We start from the raw sequence: 20,127 nt of genomic DNA on the forward strand, positions 1-20,127 counted from the left end.
CAGAAAACGCAGTTTGAAATGATGCTCCAGTAACCAGCATTCCAATATTCAACCCATGACTTAATAAACAATAAGAATTAACCAGAAATAAAATCAGTAATATATATTTTCAACTTTAAACCCGAAAAACAGTAACATCAACAGGTATATAACCCTGAGCATAAATACTTAATACTTCTTCTTTACACAGCGGTATAAAACTGCTACAAATCAGAAAAGAATCAGGACACAAGTATTTTCCTTTCATAACCAGTGTTCTTATCTCAAACTAAGGATTCCTGTTAGAATTTCAGTGGCTTACTTTAATTTTCCTCAGAAGCATTAAGAGTGAAGGTATTTATATTATTCAAATATAATAAAACTGCTGTTAAGGGCACTCTATAGCATATTCTATATGTAGGGGGCTTCTTGAATATTAATTACCATTAGCAGATATCTCTAGCCACATATTGGGGATCTGGGAAGGAGGAGATATTCCATATCTGGATATTTTTACATTCCGCTCCATTCTCCCACTTTTCTGCACTACTTTTGAGGGTTTTAAAATTCTTAATCACGAGAAGATCTGGTGATTGTCCTTCCCCCATTCAGGTTTTTGAAAGTTTGCTATTGACTTCAAAGTTAAGAGGTTAGCATCTTTCTCATGCCTATATATTTCAGTAGTGCTGTGGTCTGACTTCCTAGATCCTCCTCTTTCATAACTTAATAGAGCTTACATTGGGAGGGAAAAAACACTTTACATGACAGGACAGCAGAACTTGGCATTCTGGTACAGAGACAAGACAGAGATTGAGCTGATAGCTGCAAAATGGCAATAAGTAGCTGGGGGGAAAAATCTCTCTCTTTTTGGCCTTGCTGAGTTCCTAGGCCAGATTTGTCAATTGTGGTATATTTAGGCACCTAAACATGCAAAAGGGCACTTAGCTGAATTTACACATAAGTGCACATAAGTGTCTTACAAAATCCCAGTAGGCAGCTCCCTGTATCCTTAGATACCTAAATCCCTTTAAAGATCTGGCTCATTGCCAGCAGCCAGTGGTAACCTGTTCCAACTTTAGTACAATAATTGGTCACCCCAGGTCCACTTTTTTTTGCCCTAGTCGTGTTTAGCAATAAAATCTCTGTAGCTGTCAGAAACCCTCTGTTGTTCTTTGTATTTCACCTTTGCCCCTACCTGTTTCTAATTTTATCATTTTAAATTGCATGTATATAGAGAATGGTATGTCAAGCACTAAACTGACTAAACAGAATATCCCCAGCGCTGGACATGTGAGCCTATTATATATGCAGAGAAGACTGACCTAACCCTTGCCAAAGAAGGTCCCCTTAACCATTGAACAATGATGGAAATATAGTAATTTTCAGCACTCTTCCCACAATACTTCAACGCCTGGCTAGGACTTACACTCCCTTATCCAAATATCCCCTCTTCCCTGTATTTTAGCCAAATCCCACTCTCATCTGGCTCCTTAGTGGTTTCTTACCCCATCCTCACTGGACTTGCTCAGTTTGTTTCCCACCCTTTCAAGATCCCAGCCCAAAAGATCTGGTTACGTTTGTCAAATGAGGAGTATGGTTGTCCCTCAGCACAGAACAGTGAGATAAGCCAGAACTCAGGCAAGGCAAAGTTCCTGCCCATCAGTGTTACCTGAAAACCCTTCCAATCCCCAGACTATTCCCCTATACTAGAAAATATCAAAGGTAAGAGTGATACAAACTAAACACTAATGATGCTGTGTGGGTTGGAAGGGACTGCAAAGCTACATGCAGCATTTTCACCAGTTTTAGAGAATGACATGCTATTAATTTTATAAGGCCTATGGCTTCAAACACTGGTGTCTACAAACATGTGTTTCGCCAGTGGAGTTGCTGTTACATCTGGTCCCTCTTGCTGAAGATTTTCAGTGGTTCACTGTTCTCTCCAGAGTCATTCAAACATGGACAAAAGTATGGGTAAATTTTCTCTGTGAAAGTGTCCATAAAAGTATAGATATGAGACATCCTATTAGCATCATAAAAGGACACCTGTCCCCCCTCGTAGTCCAGATACACCCCAACCTTAGAAACGTTAGTGCTCAGTGTCAGACTCGTGGTGACTCTATCCAGTGCTTTAAGTTCATTCCTGTTCCTCAGCTTTATAAGCCAGTATCCATCCATGGGTGTTAATGTGTTGTTCCCTTTCCGGTTAATGGACTCCTTAACCACTCCCAAAGTCCATTTTGTCTTGTTCTTTACTTCCACTTCCCAATAATGTTTCCCTGAGGTGAACCCTTCAGATCCCAGGACAGCAACACTGGAGTCAAACCTCTCTGGAGTGTCTGGGAGCATCTGCTTTGTGTTGTCATGTCTCACACAGGTCAGATCTTCAGACAGAATGAGATTTGGATGTGCTGTATTAGGATCCAGAGTTATAGAGGACAGACCTAGTTAAAGAGTAAAAAATAATTATCAGGGAGAGCATGTGAACTGTTTTTTTCTTTAATGCCACAATAACCACTAGAAAACAAATTCCCTCTTACCCAACATTTTTACATTACCAAGCAGGTGGAATCAGATAAACCAGGTTCTGCAAAGCTGTCCAGAATGGCAGACCTCAGCACTACAGTAACTCAGACCATGTAGTGAAGGTTTAACCAAACTCAAGTTAAAACTATATGAAGAGTTCAGTTGGAGAGAGGAAACTGTATGACAGGAATGGGCAGGAAGTAAAGGAGGAAAAAAATATGTTTTCTTTTGCCTGTTTCCACTAACAAACAGTACTTTCTTAAAATGCTTTTCCTCTTTAATCAAGTTATATTGTGTTTTCCCGCCTTAGTAGAACTCAATTTAGGCTAGAGGAGAGATCACTGATCTGAATCCAGAAGTTGTAACCATACTCTTCAGCTAACTAGTGTTAAGGCTTTACATTTCTCAAACCATATTTCACAAGGGTTCTAAGGCCTCTGTTTGCTAGGTATCATATTTTATGTATGGGTTAACCAAAGCCCAGAGAGATGGCTCAAGACTATCAAAGAAATTTATAGCAGAACTAGGACTAGGACTAGAAATCAGATCATGTGCCTTCTCTGATTTTCCAGAGAAGAGACTTAAATTTTTAAACCATATTGTGTTCAAATCTCAATTCAGATTGACTTCAACACTTGTGTTTATCAGTTCTACAAATTTGGGTCCAGGTACATTACATTGGGCCCTCAGAAAGTGAAGAACACACAGTAAGTAGCCAGATGTAAACACCTGGGTTTAAGTGATTTACCCAGAATCACCCACAAACTCTGTGGCAGAGGCAACGACAGAACCCAGTTCTCCAACAGGACATTCAGCAGTCTTAACCAAGTCTTATTCTCTCCACCTCCCTGCTTCTGTGAATCCTACTTCCCTGTTCCTCTCCTCCTGTGCTCATATTAGCCTCTCTGCCATATGTGGCTATCTACTCATGCATACAGTTCCTTGTTCCCTCCCCTTGGCTCTTATCCAAGCCCCACCCCTCCTGTCTCCTTCTTCCTCTATTACCTGCACCCAGCCTCTCCCATCTCCCACTGCTTCCTGCCCCTTCTGGCTTCTGTACATCTCTCTCCCCATGCTGCTCACACTCCCCTTCCATTCCTCAGTCATCTTCATTCTAAACAAGGGTTGATTTGTCCTTCTGGCTGCCTGGAGACCAGCAGGGGGGATGATGTGAGCATAGACGAGTCTCCCTGCTCTCATTTACAATGCTCGGTGGCTCAGAGCAGTGGTTATAGAGTGAAATACAAATGCAGTGTAATATGTTAGAGTTCATACCCTTCCTTCTAAATGAAGTGTAATAGGTGGGTACAAGGAAACTCACGGGTTTCAGCCCCAAATTTTGGTTTGGAAAAATAGTTGCACAAACTCTAATAGTACCAGGAATATGTTCATTTTTTTTCAAAAATTAAATTTCAATTGAGACATTTTTGTTTTGGATCTAAATCTTTAAGGTTCCAGGACTCAATAATAGGCCCATTATTATAGCACTTGAGCTACAGAAGGAGACAGACTAGAAATGAAAGAAAATGGTACATAATAGTTCATTACTCATTTGAAACTCAGAAAGGAGCAGCAAGGCAAGGAAGAAAATAAAATGGAGACAAAGAAAATCACATGTGTGTCTGAGAGGCTGTAAAGAATAATAAAGTAATATCCCATTACCTGGGTTGAGGATGGATTTCATGCCCTTCCACAAAGTGTATTGGATTGGACCCTTGAGTTGTCCTAGGTTCAGCTCTTGGGAAACCATATCCCCCTTAGATAGAGCGGATATATTTTTCTCCAAGCTACATAAGGCACAAATCACACTGCCTGTTTATATGAGATCATAGAATCTGATAAATACAGAGAGTGCAGCAGTGCTAATACTACAAAAGTATTGATGCAAGTACTCCTGAACATGTTAACCCCATCTCTCTCTGACTCAGTTTATGCCCCTTTTGTGTTCGCTTTCTGGGAACAATCTAGCAAGCCGCCTTTGCTGGCACAAATACATAAATGAAGCAAAACTGAAACCTGAGTATACAATAAGAGTTAATTTCAAGTTATGTAACTATTTAACAGTAAATATGCAATTCAGCATTTGTGCTCTTGGTTGATTAATTATATATGTCATCCAATCAGGGAATTAAATTAATATTGTATGATTTACGCAAGGCATAGCCAACCCCAAATTCCAAATTTTGAATATTCTCAAATAACTTTCTGCAAATAATCTGGAGACCAACAACTGTTTCCTGAGGAAATTTGTGGATTATCACCAATTCTGAGAATTTTACCATCTGTTCTTAAACAGTTTTGCAAACAGAAAATGATTTAATTTGTCAATTTAACTGTTTCGTATGAGTTCTGATACAGACTGAAGAATTCTACAAGCTCAGACTTACCTTTCCATAAAGGGTTTTATACCCTGTAAAATGAAAGGAGAGAAAAGTTAGAAGAGACGTTAAAAACTGTATAATTGCTACAGAGTACTTAATAATATTGAAAACCTCAGCAGCCAGTTCTATTGCAATATTTCTGAACTCTCATAGGAGATAAGCCTGACGCATCATAGCCTCTTTCTCACAAAAACCCTCCCCAGAGCATTTTCTGTTTCTCTCATAGGCATGGTAAGAAGTAGTACAGCAAACATGCTTCCCAGGATATTTGACATTTCCCAGCCCATTCTGATACTGGACATTAAATAATCCTTTCTGCTAGCAAAGATAAAATACCTCTGCCAAGTGAGGTAAAGCTTCTGCCACCCTCTAGCAGAAATGTGTAGACACTCCCATACCTTCTGCCAGTTGTTGTAGTGCCTTCAGCAGCTTGTGAGCAAGGGAGTGCAGTTTGTGGCACCACAAACCTCTTTGTGCCCTGGTACCAAATCTGCAGCATGGGCCAAAATTTGCTACCAGAAAATCCTGATAGCAAAAAAAGTGCTGGGAAAAAACATGGCACGGTGCATGCAAGAAGAGTGGGTATGCCAGCAGACATGGAGGCTTGGTCCTCTAGGGCAGTGGTCTCCAAACTTTTTTGATAGCACACCCCTATCAGTAAAAAAATTTTTGAGCATGCACCCCAATATATATATATTTATTTATTTATAAATTATATACATGTACTGCTTGCATACCATATGTGACACATGACTGTCTGACATACGGACTGAATAAGAGCGCCAGTGTCAATCCATATATTAAATATTAGTAAAGCTTAATTTCTTTCTTATTTTTTTAGATAAAAAATAAATAGAAATAGAAGTTCTAATATTTTCTTCCTGCACCGCAATGGATCATCTTGCGCACCCCCTGGGGTGTGCACACCCCACTCTGGAGACCACTGCTCTAGGGAGACACTCTGGCTGCTGGCTGGAGTGTCTCCATTTCTTCATTGTGCCCTAACTCCTCCAGCACGCCAGGAGCCGGGGGGACCTAGGCCAGGGAAGTTTGCCGGAAGTGGGACATACAGAGACACATACAACAAAGCGCACGTACAGGAGCATGCACTGTGGCAAAAAGTAGCAGCACAAATTTGTGCTGCTACTATTTTTGCCACTGCAAGCACGCACCCCTGCACAGCTGGATGCAGCCTAGAAGTGCATTTTACAGCCCTGTGGCCCAGCTGCTTAAGGAAGACATGTAGACCCAGCAGAAACACATGGGTATGAAAGCGTTATGGTGGGTTTGTGGTGGCAGCTCTGTTTGTTACCAGAACTTCTGTCAGTAGAGCAACGTGAGCATAGAGAATGTCTTGGTACATTTAAGTCTAGATTTCTCACTGTTAGGAAGCTGATGAAATTGTGCTGGTAAAGCCGGGACTGAATGCGTAACAGTGTCTCCTTTGCTTGGTGGCACTTTTCTTGGAGAATATTTAGATTTGCCTCCATTTCTTGAAGGTAGATCTTCCCCTCTTCCTGCAGCTCATTCATTAATCTTCTCTCCCTGCTATGAAGGAACTGGTGAAGTTTTAGACACTGTAAGCTGATGTTTTGTTGAAGAAGCATCTTGTTTTCCTGGAAAACACAGTTTGTTAAGATGGGAAATCTTTGATCTCAGGAGCATCACATGAAAACATGGGTGGATCTAGGATTTTGAAAAGAGGTATGCAGATGGTGTGGCATATCATCACATATAACACAACACATTTCCAGTTAAAGATAACCTTGAAATTTTTTTAATATGCTAAAAGACTAGCACTATATCATTCAGTTTAAGTTCAAAGCAAAAACAAAAATAACTATTAGAATGTGCACTGATTTACTAGATTATATATAAAGTTTTCAAAAAAACACAAGAAACTAGGCAAAAATTAGTCAAAGGAGGCAAAAGATATTGTGTCATTAGTACTGTAATAACCATTATAGTTAAATATAAATGTCTTATTCAGGTTCATAAAACAAAATCTAGTCTTCCTGAGCATCTTGACATTGCCTCCAATACCTCATTGTCAGTCAGTTCTACACCTGAGGTAAAGTTTTTAGCTAGGGCTAAAAGCAGTCTGCAGGGCTGTGAAATACAAAAGAGACATTACCAGAATTAGATAACAGACAGCAAAACTGCAGAAGATAGGATAATTTGGATAGTGGAACCTCAAGACCATTAAAACGGAGAGATGGTCATTAACACCTGTGAAGTGGAGGTAGATTAGCAGGAATTAAGGATCTGATAATGACCAATGAAGTCAATTGATTCTCTCAGCATTTCCTGAATAGAAATGCTGCTGCTCCCCTTTCCACCCCCCTTTAAAGTTTGGATGGAGCAGGAATTAGTGGGGTACAACTGCACCTCTGCACCCTCACCCCCAGATCCGCCCTTGGATGAAAACACCAAGATGTATAATTGAATATGACTAGCTCCTAATATAGAGTGACACTTGTTTCATGTTTTACAACTCCCAGTGGAACCTATATATCATCTATGACTCCTTATATAATTGTAAGATCTAATTTACAAGAAAGACCATTGATCCATCATTCTGATTTCAGCTCCTCTCTTGACAAATACCTGCAAGTTCAGAGGTAGAAGAAAAAAAATGCACCCAACCAGTTGTACAATGCTCTGGATTCCTTTCCAAACCCTGTAGTGAATGATGTATGTAGTAAAGCATTGTACTTGGCTACCTTTTTCAAAATAAAGATGTGACTAGTGAGGAGAGAATCATTGTCAAGAAGAAAAAGAGGATGCAGAAAAAAAAAGAAAGGAAAAGAAACTGAACAAAACTTGTATCTTGGAAGTCTACACCAACCCAGCTACCCCCAGTTTTTGTAACTGTCTCAAAATGTACATATGGCTCTTCAAAAACTTTAAAAAAAAACTGGGGGGTTTGTGTGATACCAGTTGAAACTCAGTGGATATGGTTAACTCACTTTGAGCCTCTCTGAAATGTAAATTGTAACCAAAGAAAAATTTCATGACCTTCTTTGAATAGATATCACAGGCTTTGAAGAACTCTAGAGCAGTGGTTCCCAACCTTTTTAAACCATGGACCAGCAAACTGTGGACCGGAAGTGACCGTGAACTGGCAAACTGCGGACCAGCATACTGCAGACCAGAAGTGACCAGCATACTGTGGACCAGCAGCCAACCCTTTTTTAATACTTAGTACACATATACATGCATATACTCAGTATAAAAAAGAGTTGGCTGCCGGTGCAGCAGCCAACCCTCCTGCGGACCAGCAGCCAACACTTTGCAGCCCCGGGGGTTGGGAACCTCTGCTCTAGAATAACCAGGTTCAGGACGAATCATAGTTATTTATAACTGTCTTCAGATTAGATACGAGGATTTATTTTTTTTTTTGCTTTACCTGTAAACTGTTCGTCTAAGAAACTACTGATTCAGTTTCTACTCTTGCTCAGCTGGTTTGCTAAATTAACACGTCCGTGACAGCACACAACATGGTCTGCAGTTATTACAGGTAATGTACACACATCTCAGATACACTTTCAAGACATCAACAGTCCTTGGGAAAATTTAGACATCCAGAATTTTGCATCACAAAAGATCTTAAATTCAGGTGTCAGTCAGAATTATCCAGACATTTGGGGCTTATGGGCACTGGATGCCCAGCATACAATTGAGGTACATAGTGAGTAAAAGCCAAAAGAGTCATCCAGGTGCTTTTCTGTAATGTCTGTATGCCAAAGGTTTATTTGAATGCAGGAATATTTCATTGTGCATTATGATGCTTGGTATATGCCGCAACTATATAGTGACCAACAGAAGCTTGTTCTTAATAGCAAACTGATTACCCTGCCTAGACTCTCTGCTCTGATAAGGAATCTGAGTTCTGTTCTTGCTGAGAATTCTAGCTGAGGTATATTAAAACCAGGTCCTTTTGACTTGATGCTACTCACTTTGTGGCATGAGATCTTCTCTTGCTGAGCATTTTTCACTGTTTTTAATTCCTGCAGAGTGGACTCCACATGAGTTCTGGCCGAGATCAGATGTTCCTGTCATTATGACAGACACAAGCATTACTCAGTATTATATTAGTTACTTGTGCTAGATAAAGTTACTGGCAAATTGTTTTCAGGCACTTTGATTATTCTCTGTAATCTAGAGACAGAGTTCATGAAATAGGTTGATGGTTTAGAAACCTCAGTCTACAACATCTCCACAGGCTGGGAGTGCTGTTGTGATGTGAAATATTTGTTTGGGAGGTGAAAATAATAGCTCATACCCCTTAAATACATAGCATGTTGGTGATCATGTTTTGTACTTGTTTTTTACATTTCTGTTTCTTTAATGACTACTGTAAATCTTCAAACTCGGAATGCCCTGTGAATCAATGCATTTTCATTTCCCCTTTTAAAAAGAGCATTATGCATGATAGCAATCCCGTGACCAACAACTCTCCAAAATGCCAGGATCTCAAGAAACAGGGCAGAAGACACTCCCCCAAAGAACCACCCCCAGAAAACAACACTGCTCCCACAACCAAAGAACACAGGCCTTTTAGTTAGCCAAAGGGATTCCTACAGTCCTGTTTTTCATGAGGGATTAGTTCATCAGGGACATACAAGCAACTGCCCTTAGGTTTCATTTACTCTACAATAATTAACTAGAGTCCGAAACAGAATTTAAAGGGAGATTTTCAACTGGGTCAAGCTTAAATAATTAAGCACAAATCCATTTCTTCAGACAGGATTTTCTTCAGAAACCTCTAAATATACTTAAAGAAGAGATTTTCTGTCCTTCAGGGATTCCTCCTTCCATAAATGAATTCTGCTACGGAACTTAATCCTAGTGACCTCCCTGCAAGAGAAATTTTAGAAGGAACCAAGAGTTCTTTAAATGCAAAGATCTGAACAAATCAAACCCTACAATGAGGAAGGTTCTGACTTAGCAAATGAAAACTGAATGGGAACTTCCAATCTCTAGTGATGAATCAAAAAATTTCCCAGTGGTCTGGGTCTAACAGCTGATGCAGAATGGCATTCTAAGGTTTTTAAAATGAAGCTTTTACCTCTTATGTTTGGGAAGAATCCTTCTAATCATGCTGAAATGTAACTAGCCAGAGTGATGTTGTCTTGAGCCTGCCAGCAAGCTCATCATCAGATAAGAACGAATAAGGCCAAAGAGTGTGCAGCCTAAGCTGGCTCTGTGTTGTGGCAATTCCTAAATCATCATATTTCAATGGAGTTTGATGATTCTAGCTTCTAGATTAGACTGATGCTTGCCATGCTCCCACTAAGGGGAAGGAAAGGTATAGAAGGGATACCTTCAGGAAGAACTCAGACCTATATATAAAATGTACATTTTTTTTTTATGTTTTTTATATTGATAGACTTCAAAGCAACTGCCTTCTGTCAGGACCTGATAGAATCAGTTGGCATCTGAGGAAGTAGGCTGTCACCTACAAAAGCTCTTGCCTCTCCAAACTAGTTAGTCTCCTGGTGCCACCCTGCCCTGCCCTCTGCCTGAGTTCAGACTAATACAGCTAACCTACCACTATCAGGAGGAAGCATACATTTCAGGTCCAAAAAGAAACATTCCTGTTACGCACGGGTACACAAGAAGACCCCATAATACACAGGGGTGCATGTATCTTGCATGAGCTTTTAAAATCCTGCTCTTTTCCCCGCACACAAAAATTACACTGGTTCCCTTGTACACAAAAATTACGCTGATTTGAATTATCAGTACTGTTTCACCAAAAGTATCAGTCAAAAATCATGCCTCAGCCCCTCATAATTATGAGAACAGTTTGTAAAAAATCATGAAAATGTTTTAAAATAAGAAACGCAGAGTTCATTTTCTTCACCTTCTGGTTTTGAAACCAAGAGGATGTACTTGTGCTGCTTTGTAACTATGAGGGCTAGAAGCCTATTTTTACTTCTAAATGATACCTTGGGATTCTCATATAATCACAGGATTCCAGGAACTGGGGCTTTAAGAATACCACCAAAGATGGAGATAATCTCACTAAAATTGTGAGGGTTAGCAACAGCCTAAGGGTCACATTTTCCAAAGCTTCTGTAGCAGGAAAGTCTCTCTCTGGAAAAGGTAAGAAAATAGCAGTTTCAGTCCTGCTTCCCTGTAAACCTTACCACATACAATTGCACAGCCTCTGACAGGAGAAGGAATTGGGAGCTTTGATCTTCAGGCTTCTGGGAATCTCTGCAGAGAAAGCACGCCAGTTTCCCATCCATCTTCCAGAACAGCGTAAGGGGCTCAGAGTGTTCCCTGCATTTCTGCTGGAATCTCTCCATGTGAAAGGCCTGGATCCTTTCTACTACCTTTCCTAGCACAGAGTTAGCAATGTACTGCCTATTTGGAAACTCTGCTTGGCACTCGGGACAGGAGCAAACTACCATCTTGACCCAAATGCCTTCAATGCAGGATTTACAGTAGTTGTGGCCACAAGGCAATATCACTGGATCTTGAAACCATTCCAGGCACAGGGTACAAGACAAATCCTTGGTAAAGTCTTCACTTTGTGGCCCTAAGACCAATTCAGATGAGCTAGTACTTAAGAGGTTTATTTTACTTTCATTTTCACTTAGAGAAGCTGATGAGGAGGTACTTGGGCTGGAAGAAGAAAATGACATACTGGATGGATCAAGTACTGTCCTGTTAGAGATAAAATGATTGAAATGAGATCCCAATGATTGAAATGACATTCCCATTTTCTCTCCCATTCTTAGGACAAATATCTCTGTTCTAGGACACAGATAAATGCATAGACAATAAAATGAGTAGCACAGGTAAAAGAAGGACTATAATGAAGCTCTCTTGTTGAGAGGGGCCTCCATGGAGCATTGTATACCCTACGAATCATCCACCTACAAGCACAATTCCTTCCATTCACATCACCATACAGCCACACTGTGCAAGCCTCACAACTTTTTAAGGGAATAGTCAATTCTCAACTTGAAATCCATCCTATTTGCTTACTGAGCAAGTTTTACCCTGAATACATGAGATCTCATAGGCCTGCTGTCAGTAACACTCAACCTGAAGATACACACTTAGACCACGTCCGGATGAGCGCAGCAATGCGGTATGTGGCACCGCAAACCTGTCTGTGGCACCACACACTCAGATATCCTCCACACTGCAAGGGAGAGCTGCCCAAGCATGTGCTGTTCCACCTTTTTTCCCAGGTTTTTTTGACCCCTGGATGTCCCCATGGAAAAGAAAAAGCAGAGCAGCACACACACAGGCAGCGCGCACCACTCAAAATTGGAGCTGAGCCACCCAGAGCCACGCTGCGACTGCCAGCCAGGCTCTGCACAGCAGAATTGCCACTGTGGCAGCCCCGGGAGGCCCCACACTAGGTAAGGCTGCTGAGGCCAGCACTGTGCTGGCCCCAGTCTCCCCTACCCCGCCTGGGGCAACATGCCATGTGCCAAAGCACCCATGCCATAGGTGTTCCCTGGGGACAAGTAGCAGCGGCGCAAGGTGCGATGTTGATATTTGTCCCCAGGGAACCAAATGTTCACACCACCTGTTGATGTGGCCTTAAAAATGAACAACTGATGCAAAAAATGCAACCTATAAACACATCCATAACCTTGTCAACTTATACAAGTGACCCTTGCCATTCACGGGGGATATGTTCTCATATCCCCCGTGAATGGCAAAATCCACGAATAAGGCACTGCGTTCATGAACACAGTGCCCCCTGCAGCTGCGGGGGGCACAGCTCCGGTGGCAGCGGCAGTGGGAGCCTGGTGGCAGCAAGCACACAACTCCCAAGGAGCTCCAGTAAGTGCTTAAAGTGTATTTAAAATGCTCAGACAAAACCTTGCTTCCCAGATATACTACTACATAAAGAAATGCCTGTTCCTGCTACATTCTAGCCTCACAAATACTCTCCAAGCATGCACAGGGCTACTGCAAATCTTATAGCAGTATGCATATCGACATACTTCATATTCATTATATACTACTAAACATTCTAACACACACTCGCAACAGCCTTGGGACCCTTTCAATGGTGCCACAGGGAACCACACAATGTTAGTTAGCACTGTTAGGTGCACAAAAATGATTCACAAGATAAACCTAGAGATTTCAAAAGAGGACTCCACTGTGTTAATAACGGCCTGACCTCCTGTAGTCTTTCCAAGCTCTTTGCCACAGAAAAGTTGATCTATTATTTTTCTGTAGTCAAAAAATGAGAAACAAAGAAGAGCAGGCATTTTCTGAGAATTGATTTCAGTCTAACAAGGGTCACTTTTAGGGTGGCTGTCATAGAGCACAGTCTGGTTGTCCTCTGTCCTCTGTTGATACACAACCGAATGCCTTTATGCCCTCTACTTTTCTCTTCAAGAAAAGAGAGGGCCCTCCATTGAGGCCCCTCTCTTCAAGAGAAAAATAGAGGACATAAAGGCATCCAGTTTCCTAGTAATAGAGGACAGAGGACAGACTAGCAGAAAACTGGAATGTCCTCTATGATGGCTCCCCTAGATGCTTTGAGTTTATCAAGGTTGAAAACCACTGCTCTAGAAGACCCAGTCCCACATACTACCCTCACCTTCACCCTGGGCACCCAAAATTCATGCGTCTTATTTGAAAATCAAAACCTATACTTATATTTTACCTGGCTACATCTTGTATCTTGATTGCCCTAACCCAGAGACTCCCAAACTTTCTGGACTAATAATCACTGTCAGCTCTCAAAATTGATTGCAGACCACCATGCACCTTTGTCCTAAAACTAGACTGATGCAATCTTCAGCGACAGTTTGGGAATCCCTGCCCTAATAAATGATCTAAATGGCTGCAAGAAGCCCTCCCATGCCACACTGGTAATTGAACCCTAAAGCTTTAGCACTGCAAATCCAAGTCACAGCCACCTGAATTAAAAGAGCTGTCTCCCTACCACAAAGCAGTAGTAAGCTTTTATTGCCTTTTGAGGAACTGCCACAATAAACACGTGGAACCAGAAATTTACTGAATATTCCTGGTCACATGGTAGTCTTTGAATCCTTAACAATTTAGGACACTTTTTTTAATGTAAACACACACACACACGCAGAGGCTTTTAAATATAAAGAAATAGTCCTGCACTGGGTTTCACATTGACGGCACTGGGCCCTCAGTCATTCCTGTCCTCGGCTCAGTGGAAGCTCACACAAGAAACACCTCCCCCAGCTAGCCCTTTTTTTTCCTTATAATGCCTCATCCCTATGACAGCTTATTGGGCTGCATTTCTTTCTTCCCTGCCTGGTCTTGTGTAGGATTTTCTGTCTGCAACACACTGGAAAGGGAAGAGGAAGATGCCCCGCAAGGTCTGATCTTCCACCCCTAGGCAGCAGATGCATCAACCTTGACAAGGGCTCTGAGCCTTCCTGCAGTTCATACCACGACACTTTGGCTGCAGCAGGGAAAAGCAGCCAGAATCAAGACAGCTTTTCTATGCTCCCTCCCCTCCCGTAGGTGACAGGCCTCAGTGAGCCTGGAGCCAGGCCTGCGTGTCTGTGGTGAGGACGCAGGTGCTGGAGGGAGCCGTTACTGAGACATGGCACCAGAAAACAGCTGAGGGAAAGTTCTGGAACCAGGCGGCATGGAGGCAAGGACGGGGGGGTGGGGGGTCACAGCCCAGGGGCAGGGGGAGCAATAAAAGACCTGGAGTCTGGAAGAGGATGGCCACTGGTCTGCTAGACTCAGAGGATGAGCTTGTGATCTGGAAGGAGACCAGCGGCCATTCAGCAGCAAACGTGGCTGTTTGAGGTGTCAGCTGGCATGAGGCACAGCGGCAGTTAGCGTGCACTGTGCATCCCCTGCCCTTTCCTCTAGTGAGAGACTCCAGAAAGCAGGCCCTGCTGACAGGGGAGAGGCTAAGGGAACCAAGATAATGCTTTGCCACCAATTAACATCTTAAAAGTGCTGTACAAAACTCAGCTCCTCTGGGGGTGTCAGGAAAGTCAGAAGGTTACATAGGAAGGTCAGCTAGAGAGACTGGCAATACTGTAACAATAATGCCGGCTTCACATTGTCCTTCAGAAGTATTTCAGTGCTCCTGCCATTAAATCAGGGGTGGATAACATACAGCTGCTATACCCGGCCTGCTGGGCTACTGGCAGGCTGGGGAATTTGGGGGCATGACTAGGAGGGGATGTAGCCTGGCACCAAATCCTGACCCCTAGGTCCTAAGAGGATATGGAGTGAGTGAGAGCTGTCTGACACAGCCATGGGCTGCTTCCAGCCACCTTGCCAGCCTCTATGACTGCAAGTGACTGCCTTGCCTGCAGCCACTGTCTCCACCATCACTGTGATGACCACCAGTGCTGCGGTGCCCACAGTAGCTGCTGTCACTGTCGCCCCATGACCAAGACCAAATCCAGCCTGCAAGGGACCCCACAGGCCAGATACATCTCAGAGCCCAAAGTGAGTTTGACATCCGTGTATGAAATAACTGAAGGGGAACCTGAAGATCAATTTAATCCCCCAGATGTAAGCTTGATGAGAACAAGCTTTTCCATAGCTTCACCTCATTAGAGATGTCATGTTCAATGGGCAGGTAGGCAGGAAGCGCAATGGCACCTTTTCCCACTGTTGGGGACGGGAAGCCCCAGAGCTGTTCTTGCCTGCTGTGCCAGGGCTGGGCTCAGCTGGGGGTGGGGACAGGGGCAGCAAGGATGGACAGGGATCCCCCTGCCTGCACCTGCTCCAGCCAGGCTGTTGCCACTGTCCCCTCTCTGGCTGAGCCCAGGTACTGCTCAGCCTGGCTGGCTCTGCAGCTCCCCACTCCCTGAGCAGTGGAGAATGCAGCAGTGGCAGTGGGGGGAGTTGTGGGGAAGGGGAAAGCAGGAAGGGGCTGCCTTGAGCAGGATGGGGGAGAGGGGGTTTTCACCTGCTTTAGGGGCTAAAATAAAGTCTGCCCACAGTGGTGCAGGCAGCAGCTGGGAGCAGAGGGCGCAGCCACCCCTGTGGTGTAAATTGCAGCCACCCCTGTAGCATCCGTTGTTGCTTCTGCACCATTTTCAGAAATCCTGGATCCGCTCCTGATCACATCAGACTTCATTTTGTTTAAACTTTCAAAGGGAATGGCCTGTTTCTAAAGGTATAACATTTCATTGCTGCTTCTCCAACCTAAATGCTAGCATGCCCTGGTGATGCGAGAACTAGGGAAAACATTATAAATGAAGTATCTTATAATCTGTCAAAACAGATCAACAGAACATCACTGACACGAGAAACACTGCCGCCGACAGGAAATCCTGCTTCACATGTTCTACTTCTGCCTTGTATCAGCTTCCTGTTGAGCACTAGAAGGCTTGCAGCCAGACAAAAAGCCTATGTTGAATTTTACATATAATAGCGTAAGGCCAGAAGATCCTACAGGCCATAGGGGAGTTTCTGTCATTACTTCTTGGACCAAGCCCAATTACCTCCAACTGAGAGGTAACCAGGCTTAACCCAGCTTTGCTGCTGACCAACTTGACCAGCATTTGTAGAATGGAAACACTCCACCTCTCTTATCTGGAAACACGATACTATAAACTAGGAAAACCTAAGTTTATGGATACATGGCAGTTTCTGAATTTGCTCTCACACATTTGCCCCTTTTACTCTTTCGGATGTATTTATGCATTTGATAACTGTTTAGTCTTCAAGGAAGGAAATAACCACCTTACAGTAATTTTAATAAAGACATTAGCAGAAGTCAGGAAGGAAAAGTCTACAGAATTCAGATTTTCTTGCAAACTTATTCCAAGCTCATAGATCATTACCAGAAAATGTTTAATTCTGCATAGATTGCTACCCTTTGCCTCAAGAGGTACATGGCAATGGGAGAATAGCATAGAGGGACAGTAACATGGCAAAAAACATGGAAGAAGGAAGTTAAAACAGGACAGCAGGTTTTGTATAGTTGTTGGATACAGGAACAGACAAGCCTACAAAGAGGGAGCAGAGCTGTGAAGTTTTGAAGGCAAGAGTGAGAAGTAAATACTATTAGGAAGAGGAACAGGACCCTCAGACCAGAAGGCAGGGCAGGGTGGCATGTTAACAGAGTAACTAATTGAGAGGTGAACAAACTATTTGAACAAAGCCACTGCTACTGTTTTGTTTAAATCAGTAATTCTCAACTACAGCAATGTAAGATCCTTTTAAGTGGGTTGCAGGATGCTGTGTAATATTAGCACTATTAGGTGTGCAAAAACATGAACGCAAATTTAGAAGATGAAGCTCAGAGACTTCGCTGACAAATCCATGACATCAGAAACATTCTGCCCTGTTGCAGTCCTTCCAAAGTTCCCCAAAACAGAAGAATTCCTTTATTATTTGTTGTTGTAGTCAAAAACTGAGCAAAAGCCAAGAACTAGAATTTGTTTTTAAAGAGTGCTTAGTCTTAACAAGGTGGGGAACCACTAGTTTAAAGAGTTTGAGCACCACACTGCATTCAGTGCTGTGAGACATGATTCCGTCAACTCAATAAACAACATATTTCACAACATTTTATTAAATGTACTCAAGATAAAACATTCTGTACAATTAAGCATCAAAAGGTTATACAGTCTTTTAGACAGATGCATACAGGTTCTTAAAGTCTGATGGAATTGATTTTTTATCCCCTTATTAGCAATAATTTATTAACAAACATTTATTATGGATGCTGTGCCCAAAACTTGCTCCTGAAAGCTCCATTACTACCAACCCCAAACTGGTAGGCCTTATACCACTACCAAGTCCTGGCAAGGACTGCCAGTGCCTTTGGGTAGCTTGCACTGGGACCTCTGCATAGTTCTGATTATACACCTACCCCACCCCCAATGCATGCAAGTAGATTCAGGACAGTACAACTTTCAAGTCTGCAATGCAAGTTCTGCTATAATGCCTCAGGCACAGAATGGATAAATTACAGATAAAATCCATGGATTTTGAATTTTGATTTCAGGATTTATTTTAAAGTAACTGATCATTTCAAGTAGCAAGAAGCCTGTATTGTATTTGTAGGTGTTAACCTAATAACTAAGATATCTAATGTCTACAATGCGCTCACCATGTTAGTAGCCAAGTGCTTCTCTCTCTCTTCAGAAAGCTCAGTGAATTTGACCAAAAGGCCAACTCTTAGCTCTACACAACTAAGTGCCAGATCAGAGTTTATGCTAGCAAATTTTCACTTCAAAAAGACCCTCTCCCCCCTCCCACTTCAGAAAAAATAATTCAGTATTAGTTACAAAGCTATATGTATTCATTTCAAATATCAAGTAGTTGGGTGCAAGGAGACAGGACTACAGGTTAGGGCTGAAGCCAATTTCAGAGTGCAAGGCATAACTTCAAGACCTGAAAAGGTAAAGAGATAAAATGTATTAATGAGGAAAATTAAACTTAAGAGTAATTACAGTTATTTTAGAGGACAAGGAACTGGAAAGACTCCAAGACCCAAGCCACAATGATCTAGAATCCCAAAAGGCCTATGCTGGAGGAATGGCAAGAGGCTGTCTTATCCACCACACTGAGACAATCCACAAATGTTTGTCTGACCTGTTCTTCCACCACCTATGTGTAGCTTGTTCCAGCATGTCCCTGCTTTCATTAGTGTCCATCCCCCCGCCCCATCTACTATAAATCTACTTTGCTGCAAGTTAAGCTGTACTTTTTTGTCTTTTCCCAAAACAACAGGATGATCAGTTCATCACCAGGCTCTTCAGCAGCCTTTTACATTCTACATGTCCCCATTCAGCCTTTTCTAGACCTTCAGCTTCCTCAAAGGTCATATTTTCTAGACCCCTCATAATTATTACTGCTAGAACATCCTTCATTTGTTTACATCTTTCTTCAAAAGTGCTACCCAAAACAGTGCAGTTTGCCAGCTGAGGTCTCCCATGTTCTGATTAAAACCCATTACCTCCCTGGTCTAACTATTACAGTTGCTTTTTTGCAACAGCACCATTGACTCAGAAGTTTATTTCATGTAACTTCCCAGATTCCTTCCTGCTTCAGCAAGTGCTCACTCCCCAGCTGATTTCTAACTGTGGCGTTTTGCAGGTGTCTTTATTGAATTTCACCATGATTTCTGACCATCTCTCCCAATTTATCAAGATTATTTTGAATTCTGATTTGATCCTCCAGACAGCTGGCAAACTTTTCCGGTTTGATGTTGCCCACAAATTGCTTCTGCATTCTCTAGTTCATCCTCCAAGCAACCATCCTCCCTATTACTGAATTAGAATCATGTCCAGAAGAGGGCCCCAAGGAATCCCCACTTTTAGGTTTACATGTAGGTAAGTGTCCCAAGGTTGCTCTCTCTCCTTGTAACTCCTAATAGATCCTAGTATTACTACCAAAAAATTAGAGAAAGTTCTGGGAGCAGTTACACCTCAGGAGCCTTATTCTGTAACCAGCTGCAGCTTTTGAGATCAGTTTGAGTTCCTCAGTCTAAGCGCTGATCCCTCTGGCAGTATATTCCAAATCAAGTATCTGTGGATGCTTCACACAAATCAAGTCTACCCAAGCCTAATGGGGAGTCTGAAATATGCTTAAAATACACCAATTTCTATAGCTTCCTTCCATACTAAAGATTATGTGGCTAGCTTCACATCCAGCTGCCTTTACTACCCCCACCGTCCTAGAACCACATACCCATACCCCCTTTATAGCTAGATCAACTCAGGACAGCATTCACCATGAGTCTAGGGACACCTGAACTTAGTTTCATAGTTTCTAGGGTCAGAAGGGACCTGAGTAGATCTAGTGCGACCCCCTGCCATGGCAGGAAAGAGTACTGGGGTCAAATGACCCCAGCAAGGTGTTCATCCAACCTCCTCTTAAAGACCCCCAGGGTAGGAGCCAGCACCACTTCTCTTGGAAGTTGGTTCCAGATCCTAGCTGCCCTGACCGTGAAGTAGCGCCTCCTGATATCTAGCCTAAATCTACTCTCTGCCAGCTTGTGACCATTATTCCTGGTCACTCCTGGTAGTGCTCAGGGGAACAGGGACTTCCCCAGTGCCTGCTGATCCCCCCTGACTAGTTTGTAACAGGCCACAAGATCCCCCCCATCAGCCTTCTCTTGTGGAGGCTGAACAGGTTCAGATCCCATAGCCTCTCCTCATAAGGCCTTCCCTGCTGCCCCATGATCATGCGAGTGGCCTCCTCTGGACCCTCTCCATGTTGTCCACATCCCTCTTGAAGTGTGGTGCCCAGAACTGGACGCAGTACTCCAGCTGTGGCCTGACCAGTG

The 20,127-nt window shown here is 42.7% G+C and overlaps 2 protein-coding genes across 2 annotated transcripts in view; both read right to left on the reverse strand.

Moving 5' to 3' along the window:
• Window positions 1-475: 475 nt before the first annotated feature.
• TRIM69 (tripartite motif containing 69) lies at window positions 476-11,948 on the reverse strand. The gene is made up of 6 exons (XM_019504534.1): window positions 11,042-11,948; window positions 8,846-8,941; window positions 6,269-6,502; window positions 4,893-4,915; window positions 4,168-4,292; window positions 476-2,423 (listed from the first exon to the last, which is right to left on the reverse strand). The coding sequence occupies exons 1-6, from the start codon at window positions 11,630-11,632 to the stop codon at window positions 1,873-1,875; spliced, it is 1,620 nt and encodes a 539-aa protein (XP_019360079.1). The 5' UTR covers window positions 11,633-11,948; the 3' UTR covers window positions 476-1,872.
• Window positions 11,949-17,828: 5,880 nt separating this feature from the next.
• B2M (beta-2-microglobulin) overlaps window positions 17,829-20,127 on the reverse strand; it is a 22,104-nt gene continuing 19,805 nt past the window's right edge. Inside the window, exon 7 of the mRNA XM_019504535.1 lies at window positions 17,829-18,230. The gene's annotated coding sequence lies outside the window, so the exon portion shown is untranslated. The remainder of the gene's footprint in view (window positions 18,231-20,127) is intronic.

This window comes from Gavialis gangeticus, unplaced genomic scaffold (genome assembly GCF_001723915.1).
Source record: "Gavialis gangeticus isolate Ggan-Ray unplaced genomic scaffold, GavGan_comp1, whole genome shotgun sequence".
In the NCBI taxonomy this organism is placed as follows: domain Eukaryota; kingdom Metazoa; phylum Chordata; order Crocodylia; family Gavialidae; genus Gavialis; species Gavialis gangeticus.

Coding starts and splice junctions, on each gene's coding strand:
- TRIM69 (XM_019504534.1), bottom strand. CDS start 11,632: ATGGGAGAGAAAATGGGAATGTCATTTCAATCATTGGGATCTCATTTC. Junction 8,942..11,041: donor AGGCTGTGCAATTGTATGTG/GTAAGGTTTACA, acceptor TCATAATGACAG/GAACATCTGATCTCGGCCAG. Junction 6,503..8,845: donor AGAAGATCTCATGCCACAAA/GTGAGTAGCATC, acceptor TGTGTTTTCCAG/GAAAACAAGATGCTTCTTCA.